General features: G+C 29.8%; 1 protein-coding gene across 1 annotated transcript; it reads left to right on the plus strand.

Moving 5' to 3' along the window:
- The first annotated feature begins 4,083 nt into the window (after window positions 1–4,083).
- Window positions 4,084–10,110, plus strand: LOC132926265 (dnaJ homolog subfamily C member 1). The gene is made up of 7 exons (XM_060990600.1): window positions 4,084–4,482; window positions 6,494–6,639; window positions 7,707–8,027; window positions 8,097–8,200; window positions 8,260–8,388; window positions 9,047–9,575; window positions 9,705–10,110. The coding sequence occupies exons 1-7, from the start codon at window positions 4,476–4,478 to the stop codon at window positions 9,810–9,812; spliced, it is 1,344 nt and encodes a 447-aa protein (XP_060846583.1). The 5' UTR covers window positions 4,084–4,475; the 3' UTR covers window positions 9,813–10,110.
- The last annotated feature ends 417 nt before the right edge of the window (window positions 10,111–10,527 follow it).

Here is a 10,527-nt window from a genome sequence, read left to right on the forward strand (position 1 = left end):
AATTATAAGTTACAAATGAAACATCACAATTCCATACTTCAAACTAGGTTATTATAAATTATTATAAATAAAAAAATATGATACTTTAAATATTTTTTAATTTACAATATTCCCTTAGTTTTCATTAGATTTATTATTCAAGTAGATCTATCAAGTACATTACATACATCCTTTCGCAAACTAAAACGGTAATGTCTATAATATAGTGTAGAATAGCTGTTTTCCAGGATATTTATGACAAAGTTAAAATATAATACGAGTAAACAAGCTAATAAGTGAATTTCAAATTATTTTATAAATTTTCTATTAGTTTAATATAAACAATAATTTATATAAAAAAAAAAATATTGAAAAAGTATAATACATCAATATGCATTTGGTTGGTATAATGGTATGTATAATGAAATAAATAGTTTGTCTCCCCAACTCTCCTGTAGATGCCCTTACATATAGGTGAATGTTGTTTATATGACTGTCGATACTCGATAGTTGACAGTATAATTAAAATATATAATTTATATATACCTACTCGTATTAATGCAAGCATTATATAATATAAAATATAAATACAATTTTAAATATGTTAGTTAAACATTTAATCATGAGTATTAATTTTTTTACGTTCTAATTTTATCTTGAATATCTCTGTTACGGGTAAGGTCCAAAAACGGTTAGTGTACATATTACCCGGGTAATGTGAAACTTATCCATATGAATAGTGTAATGTATACATTATCCACCTTAAATATGTATTATCCAATCAATTTATACATTATGCGGTGTGCTGTGGATAAAGTATTTGTATTACTATAATCGTAAACTGATAACGTCGTTACAACATGACCAACGCATCAAACACTTAAAATGGTTCAATTATACAGTCTTTCTAATAACAAAAACCAAATTATACTAATCCAAAAAAAAGTTATTTAATTAAGAAACTATTTCATTATACTTAACTGCCGATAAATAAACTGAATTATTATTTTTTAATTTTATCGTATACATTTTATCAAAGTACTTTAACCACTCAGTCGTAGATAATGTGTAAAATACCCGAGTAATGTACGAAATAAACGTTTTATAATTAGTATTTTTACTTTATCCGATAGGTATAGGTAGTGTTCACATTACCCGGGTAATATGTACACTAACCGTATTTTGTACTTTACCCGTAACATCTCGAAAATGTTCGACTATAATAATAGAGCAATATCTTTTTACTAGTTTATGAGTAGTTAAAATCGAACCATTGTTAAAATATTACTAGAATTGTATACTCCTATACACTTATTATTTATGTTTATAGATTTTTTTTTTTTGGTAAAACGTAGTTTTAAATTTTTTTGTTTATATAAATGATAAATTGTAGGTAAGTTAGTTTAAGTTATTTATGAATCAAGTATATGTGCTTGTACCTTTTTAATATTTTCTAGGACTCTAGTTATTGTTTATTCAACAGTTAAGATTTGATATCTTCATACATTCACAATTCAGAATTTCAGATATTCATTTAATAATTTGTGAGCAATTTAAATCTGTACACAGATGATTGTTTCCTAAATGCCCTGCGATTTATCATAATTTAATATTTTATAATGTTATTATTGCTTCTGAAAAAAATACGCGCTGTGTATACGTACCTCCTAATTTATTTCCGTCGGACACGGACACTTTCGGTACCCGCGATCGGACTGTATATTGTATATACCTACTTGATATTACCTATATAATATCTGTCTGGCTTTCACTCCAATTAGCCGTGTTCTTAATATTTCGTATTTTTTTCGCGACTTGGATTAAGAGGTAGATTCGATAATATATTTCCGTATCGACGTGTATACTATTACCTTTGAGATCGGGACATTTTATATTTTTACCGTTACACGTTAGTAACTACTCATTATATTCATTAGTCACTATTCCCTATATACTCACTCATATGATATATCGTATACATAATAAATAACAGCACGTTAGCACAGCTATATGCATATCATGTTAGGCGCGAACTATCAAAATAATACTACGACAGTGCTGCAGGATTTCTATCTATATAGTGTTCCTTCACTATGAACAATGTTTTTATAATTGTCATTCTTCGGTTCGTCGAACCAATAATAATGACATGTAATAGTGACGACCTTGAGAAAAAACACATTTTTCCGACCTGTACCTAAATGGCTAAATCGTTTTTGGTATGCGAAAAGCGTGACTACCTTATGCGAAATACAGTGTCAGCCAGACGCTATTGAAATACCTATCGTAACGGTATGGTTGTGTACACATAATATCATAATAACTGCAGTTGCGTACATACACCGTGGGAGGGGAGAATAGTTTCGTTTCCTTCTCCCACTCGCCTCCTATATGATAGTTTTGTTTCTGGACGTAGTTGTACGTAATTTTGAATAGGTAAGCATTAAGCGCTTAAAACGAAATTATTATTTATTATTATTATTATATTAGTATAGGTACATAGGTATATAATATATCTCAATCCATGATATCTACGTGTGTCATCTACGTATCCATCGACGCGATATTAGGGTAAAAATAAAATACTAACTCAATCGAGTTGACCAAAAAATGTGTGGGTGTTCGAGGGGGAGTATATAGCTCGATAGCCGTATCGGCTAAAACAAAATATAGTTCACAATGAGAACATGACGAGCCACCAAACACTGCGGCGTTTATTTTTATAAATGATATATAGGTAGGTACAGGTATAATACCGTGTTACGTGCAAAGGTGACGCGGCTACGGCGATAGGTGCTCGGTGAGTCCGCGGTATAGACGAATTAGCCTGCAGTGGCGTATTTAGGATTTTGTCAAAGGGGCAAACATATCATTTCCTCGGCGGGGGGGGGGGGTAAACTTACCATCACTACCGTTTCTCAAAAATGTTGATAATTTATACTTATTAAAAATGTAAGTACATGTATATATTTATAAAACTATATTCTTTTGTTTTTAAGATTTATCATTCATAATTATTTTTTTTATAAAACAGAGAAAATCATAAGAATAGTGATAAATGTACAAATTTATGTATTGGACGAACATAGTAAAAAGTAGCGCGAGCGTGTGTCTATAATGAGTAGTGAATAATTGTGCTACATTAAAAATAAAGCTATGCAAATATACAACAATAAATCATAAAATAACTCGTATTTTAATGTTTATTAGTTTGATTGTTATTTGTTTTCCATTTAGGTAATTAATTGAATTTATTGTTAAAGATTCCTATTTATATAATATACATGCGCTATCGCCCTGCAATATGTTTTTAAATAGCAACCAAACACTTATTATTAGAATTATTAGCCGGATGGTTATTGACAATAATTACGATCAACCACATTTTACGATTTACCATACGAATTTTATTGTTTTCAATCATACTTAGCAATAAGTGTTGTATGGACTAGAGGGGCTCGACCATAATATTTCCAAGTGCAACAATATTCGTTATTATAATAAAGCGTAGCGGTTTTTCAATAATTTTATTCTTTATTTCTGTGATATTGGTATAACATTATTATATCTATCAGTAAAAAAAAAGACCAAGCGGGGATCTATCCTCCATACCCCCCGGCAAATACGCCACTGGACTGAGCCACTTAATATACCTAATAAAATGTATCGTAACGTGAAAATTGCGCACATTTTCGGTTCCTCCCACCACACAACACTGCCGGCCGGCGGGTTCCGAACTTTCGACGGAAAACCGTCAACGCGTGCACTTTGGCTACGTGTACCCACGTACGACGATGCAGGTATTCGCATTCCCCGTCGCGTTATTCCACTTATCGTTCGTCGTGGAGAGCGCGCGTGGGCCGCATCGCCCGCACCGCACCACGTACAGTACGGCCCAACCGGCCCGCGGGTGGTGGGTGGACGCGGTTCGCGTCAGCAAGCAGCAGCAGCAGCAGCAGCGCTGGTGGGTGGTTTCCGCGTCACACACCGCTCGGTTAGGTTGATAAGATCCTTTCCTCCCCGCCGCCCGTCCATCGTTTTGCTTGCGTGTTGCCTTGTACGCCTGCGCGTACGTACGTGGCGTTATCACCGTTCGAGCCGTTATCAACTTGTCGGGCTGGCGGCGAGTCCTACTCCGGTCGCGCGACGTCCACACACGACCGCTCGACACGATATCGCAGAGCGTCCGACACGGCGACACACAGTCGTCTAGTCCGTGCGGCGTCATCACGTAGCCCCGTCGTCGTCGTCACTCGTCAGCAGCAACCGATCCGCCGCGCGCCGTCGGCTGCCACGTTTCGACTGGGTAACGCGCGCGCACACGCGGTCGGTCGGGCGCGGATCCGTCTCGTTGTTCGGTCGTCCGCTGTACCCGCAGCACGTTGTGTGATACGTGTCGGTTTCTGCACGCCAACGTTGCTCGGCGGACGGGCCTGCTCGTGTCTCCCGAAGAACACACCTCCCGGCCACCAACGTAAACACATCGGCAAGCCAACATGACCGGTAATTACGAATTCGTCGTCATTATTATTAGTATTATTATTATTATTATTATTATTGTTTTCGCGATTGTTGCCGATTTCGAACGGGACGACGACGTCAGGGTGGGTATGCGTGGCGTGCGCGCGTCCGATTTTGACGAATCGCGTTCACTCGTAAATCTGGAACACCCGATAGGTAGAGAGGCAGGTGGTACATGCCTACCCAGATTCGCTACAATATGGTGACACGGATTTGCCGTTTGCGTTGGTTTTTTACGATTTTGATTACGAATTTTGGGTTTCTTTCCCAATCAAACGTTTTAGATGAATTCGATCGTTTCGCATTTTGCTCGAAATTAATTTTTTTATTTTCTTTACGGGTACAATATCATCTCATACCTCATCTGTCTAATCGAATAGTCTTATTGGTAAGTAGAGGTGGTTAGGTAACTTTTTGAGTGAGAACCATATTGTACGAAAAAGACATAGATACCTACTCCTCAATATGTATTCCACAGTTTTAGGTACTCGTGTAGTTTTTATAACGTTTGAAAATAACTAGGTAAATTTGATCTTGTTTCGCCCATAACATATGCTTATGAGATCTATAACTTGTGTTTAAAAAAACCAGACTTTTATACTTAATCGCGTGTTAAATCTAAATGCTAGAAAATCGTAGAAAAATGTGAAAGTAATTTCTTATTTATAGTGTAAAGGTTCAATTACATATTTATTTATTTTTTCTCAAATTAAGATAAATATGTTCATTAAATACATAATTTTAGTAAAAATATTAGTGTTAACACATTCCTTTATATATTCAATACCTTTTAGTGGGTTTATTTTTTATACCAAATTTATTAACAACTATAAAGAGTACAATATCATTTGGCGTGATCTTACGTAATTTTTTCATTATTATTTTGTTTTTATACATTCATAAAAATAATATTAGCAATTAAACATTAATTTATTTAATTCTGAAAAATCATACATTACCTACATTTAATTTCGGAAATTAACGGAATATTTATTATTTGATAGGTACCTAATTTAACATTTATCGATACTGTTATCAATAGTTTCAATATTTATTTTATTAAAAGTTTGGTAACGTATACTAGAGTACAGTATCAAACAAATATTACTAAAAGTACATCACTGAATTGTTTAAAGTTTTGTTATCTCTTTCCTTCAAAAATCTAGGTCAATTGCCACCTGTCTGTTTTTGGGATATCGGACTATTACAGGTGTGTGCGGATTATGAGGTCTGCGAGAGTCTTGAAGTTTTACATACAATTTTTTTATTTACAATTATATTAAGTTATGAAGTAGATTGTATTAAATTATCCAGCCTTATGTATTAATTTTTAAAAAAATTTTTGAATTTCAATATTGAAAACCAATTTGAATGTTTTAATATTCACAACTTGTTCCATTTGTTTATTTAAAATCCATAGTATTAAATTTTTATAGCCAAATTTTGACTAGTAAATTTGTTATAATTTGTTAGCAGGATTCTCGGCAGGATCTATGTAAGACAATATGAGGAATTCAAACTTGTTTTAAGACCCATATGGCATAATTAAATTTATTAGTATTAATAGTACTCAGAACGTTAGATTTAAATTAGGTATTTTTAGCATAAAAACATTTGTTATGTTAATCTCTATAATTGTAATTTTAAAACCTCCTACCAGCGGGTGGCATAATATGTTCTACTACTGGATGGTAATTGACTGAATAAAATCGGTCATATTTGTGGAACATAAGTAGCAAAAGCATTTAAATTATATAAGTGGGTATTATAATATAAATATTGATTAGTATTATTTTATTATACTATATAAATTATTAAAGAATACCAAACAATTTAGATCTTATTTCTTTAAAATATTTGCAAGTATATTCACTATATGATGCACCTAATTTGAATTTTACTTGGTTTTATTTATATATATATAGGTATTATAAATTATTTATATTTTATGTTATTCCTTAAATATTATTAAATGTTATTTATTTGTTTTTAGGTTCAAAAATGTTAGCTTTAATTTTAGTTGTGTTGGCATTCAGCACAGGATCAATTCAAGCATGGGATTCTGATCAAATGGAGGTTTTTGATCTGGTTGAAGAAATGAATAATATAAATTTTTATCAATTTTTAGAAGTACCTGAAGTGAGTATTACTGTATATAACTTCTGCATGTATCAATGAATTTGTTATAGTATTTTTTAATTTATTTAATTATTAAACATTTTTAATTAGGTAATTTTTATAATTATTTTTTAAACCACTTGTTTTATACAATTTTGAATAATCCCACAAACTTGAAATATGTTAACATTGATTATCAAATTTATAATTTTTTTTCTTAAATTTATTATTATACTTAAAATATTTAAATAGAGTTAACAATTTGTAATAAATAAAATAGATTTTAAAAATTTAAATTCTCTAAATATTCTTTTTAACATATCATATTTAAGAAGTAGATATTATTATTACTTATTAGTAAAGACCGGATTTTTATGTTTTTATACACTTTTATTGAGAGTATACAGCTCAAATTAGATAAGCTTTTTCGACGGTTCATTTTCCTATAAACTAATACATATGAAAATCTTTTAGCACATAAAAAGTATATTTCAACATTAAAAAGTATTTTGTATAAAATAATATGTTTCAGAGACATATTGAATATTGCCTTATTGGGGTCTAATTTGAATATTTCATAAAAAATGTAATTGCTTATAAAAAATGCAAAAATATTTTTGAACAGGCGTTTAACATAAAATAAGTCTTCATTTTTTTTTTCATGCATAACCATTATTATTATTTTTTTGAATTCATAAATCTGAATTTTAGGTATGTATGTGTTATGCGTACTATACAATCACATGTGTAAAAAATAATTAAATAATATAATTATAGTATACATTAAATATGACTGAATATTTTTTTAAATATTTAAATTAATTGAACTATCTTTAATTTTTATAAATTTTTCATTTGTTTTTTAGTATTTAATTTTTGCATATAAAAGATCATTTTAATGAACTCATAAAGCATAAGAAGTTTTATTTTTAAGAATTTAAGCACATATAAATCTGGTCTCTATTTATTAGTATACTTATAAACTTGTGCCATTTTTTTTATTTAAAATACTTAAGTAATAAGGCTTAAAAGTATAATTATATATTTGAATGGATTTTTTTCAATTTAAATGTTGTTTAATTTTTTAGGATGCTAACTCATCAGCAATACGACATGCATTTAGAAGGATGTCATTGATATTACATCCCGATAAAAACGACTCTCCAGATGCAGAAGCCAGATTCAGAGAATTAGCATCAATTCATGATGTTTTACGGGACCCTGTAAAGCGTGGTCATTATGACAAAGTTTTAAGTGAAGGGTTACCGGATTGGCATCATGCTGTTTATTATTATAGAAGAGTTAGAAGAATGGGTTTCCTTGAAATGATTGTTATTCTCTTTTCTATTATAAGTGTTGGACAATATCTTGTGGCTTGGGGATCATATATTGAAAATAAATTCACTGTGGTATGTATTCATGGTTTAATGTTCATTATTATATACTTACTAATTATTTTTTATTTTAATACTTTCCAGGAAGAGTTATTAAGTTCAAAAATTAAAAAAATTCGAAAACAAAAGAAATATCGAGGCGATTCAACATTACCGCCGGAATTTGATGTTAACATACCAAAACCTAGGTTTGTTTATTTGGTTTTAGTTTTGATTTAATATTCATAATATTTAAATCATTTTTCAGTTTAAAAAATACACTTCCATGTCAATTACCTTATTGGTTATGGATATTTATCTTAAAATCACCTTCACTTACAACCTCAGCCATATCATTTTTGGTCACAAAATTCAAAGAAAGAAAAAACAACCAAAAGTAAGCACCTATTTTATATTAATTATTCTTTACACACTTACGAGTCAATACTGCATTAACCTATGCAAATATGTGTTTTTTTTTTAAATAAAACATATTTGAAGTTAATATTTATTTAATTAATAAGGACATATATGAAGATTACCTATGTATTTATAAATGTGAATTATTTTCTAATTTATGATTTGGATTAAATCATTTGTTGTGCAATACAATTTTATCTAAATAATTTAGTATCTCTATATTTAATGATAAATCTTTTTTTGCATTAGTTATTTACAGTATTCAACAAATTAGTTGTATACATAAGTGTTAAATTAATTAATTTTTTCTATGTAATTATAAATTATAATATTTAAATCCAAGGTATTGTTGTTTATATTATTAATGTATTTTGTCACACTACTAATTCTTATGGGTGATAAATTATAACAATTTGTTTCATATAGTTGTAAAAGTTAAAATTAAAATAGTTATTAAATATGTATTGGTCTTCACAAAAATGCCATTATTTTCATATATATAGGTATATAATATAAAAAAAAACGGCATTATGATTTTTGAGTCGATTATGTATATTTAATTTTGGTTTATAAACCAATAATGTTAAATTTTTTATTTTCATAACTAATATAATACAATCTTTATTCATTTTTAGAAAAGTGGATTTTGAAAAACCAGAACCAGTTATACGTGAAAGAATAAGACGTCGTAAAACGCCGTATAAGATACCTGAAATTAATGATTATAAAAATACTAATGGAGATATGAATGGAAAAGTTAATACTGAAAAAAATGATACTCCAGCAGTTGCTGGTGGTCTATGGACTGACGAAGATTTATACGAATTGTCACAGATGGTAAATAAGTTTCCCCCGGGTACATCAGATAGGTGGCAAAAGGTCGGCAAGGCAATGCAACGTCCTGTTCCTGAAGTGGCATATATGGCTAATAAAATGAAACAAAATGGGTATAAGGTGCCAACTCCTGGAGAAACAATCGAGCCAGTTATCACTGAAGAACCGAAGAAAGTAAAAACAAGAGCAACAGAAAACGCTGAGTCAAGTGACAATTCATGGACACAAATTCAACAGAAAACATTGGAAAATGCTCTTATTAAGTTTCCTAAAGGGTCTACTGAAAACCGCTGGGAAAAGATATCTAAATGTGTACCAAATAAAACTAAAGTAAGTATAAAATCTAAAAATAGTTGTATTATTTAAAAGTATTGTTCTTTGTAATAATTCAACTATAAATTAATAATATATTTTATTAATTAAACTGTAAACTGTAATGAATGTTAAATGTTTCCATAGGAAGAATGTATGGCGAGATATAAAGAATTAAGTCAACAAGTGAAAAAGAAAAAAGATTCAATTGATGATGGTGTAGAAAATGTTGAAAATGATACTAATGAATCGTGAATTATATGAATAATGAATTTCTATATACCTTGCTTTTATGTCCCCTGTTTCTTCTTAAGTCTGATTTGGTTGTGATTATTTAAGCTCATATTATAATTGACATAACATCAGTGTGTTAATAGCCAATTGAAATGTAAATCCATGTACTAAATTAATATTAACCCTAAACGCTTTAAATGACTATTGTCAATCTTACAAAAAAACTATTGATCCCAATTAAGATATAATTTATTGCCCTATTATGTTTTAACTATTTTATTCATTAAATAAATTGTATGTTATACCTTTTTAAAATTAATATACCGTGTATATATATAATGTGCTAAATCTGTTTATTCTGTAAAAGTCTTCATTAATGACTTGGGTATTCTATCATCTATTTCATTTGGCTTATTGTTGTTTTAATATTTTCTTTTGTTATCCTATTGAAGTTAATTCCTTCTATGTTATTACATTATTAATGAGTATACAATTATATTAGTAAAAAATATAACCTATTTTTTTTGATGTGTAATTCAAGTTACATATATATATTTTTTTTTTACTTAATAATTATAAACTGTATAATTTTAAAGTTACAGCATTTAATTAGTCTGTGGTATAAATATTTCAATGTACCTTGATCAGTAAATACTAGATTTAATATTGTAATGTACTTTTACATTATTAGTAATTAACCCTAGGTAACATATGCACCTGTCTATATGATCAGAGG

The sequence above is a fragment of the Rhopalosiphum padi genome, chromosome 3 (assembly GCF_020882245.1).
Source record: "Rhopalosiphum padi isolate XX-2018 chromosome 3, ASM2088224v1, whole genome shotgun sequence".
Lineage (NCBI taxonomy): Eukaryota > Metazoa > Arthropoda > Insecta > Hemiptera > Aphididae > Rhopalosiphum > Rhopalosiphum padi.

Bases quoted from the DNA above. Each gene is read 5' to 3' on its own strand.
- LOC132926265 (XM_060990600.1), top strand. The intron at 6,640-7,706 runs GTGAGTATTACT...TTAATTTTTTAG, and splicing joins AATTTTTAGAAGTACCTGAA to GATGCTAACTCATCAGCAAT. The intron at 8,389-9,046 runs GTAAGCACCTAT...ATTCATTTTTAG, and splicing joins GAAAGAAAAAACAACCAAAA to AAAAGTGGATTTTGAAAAAC.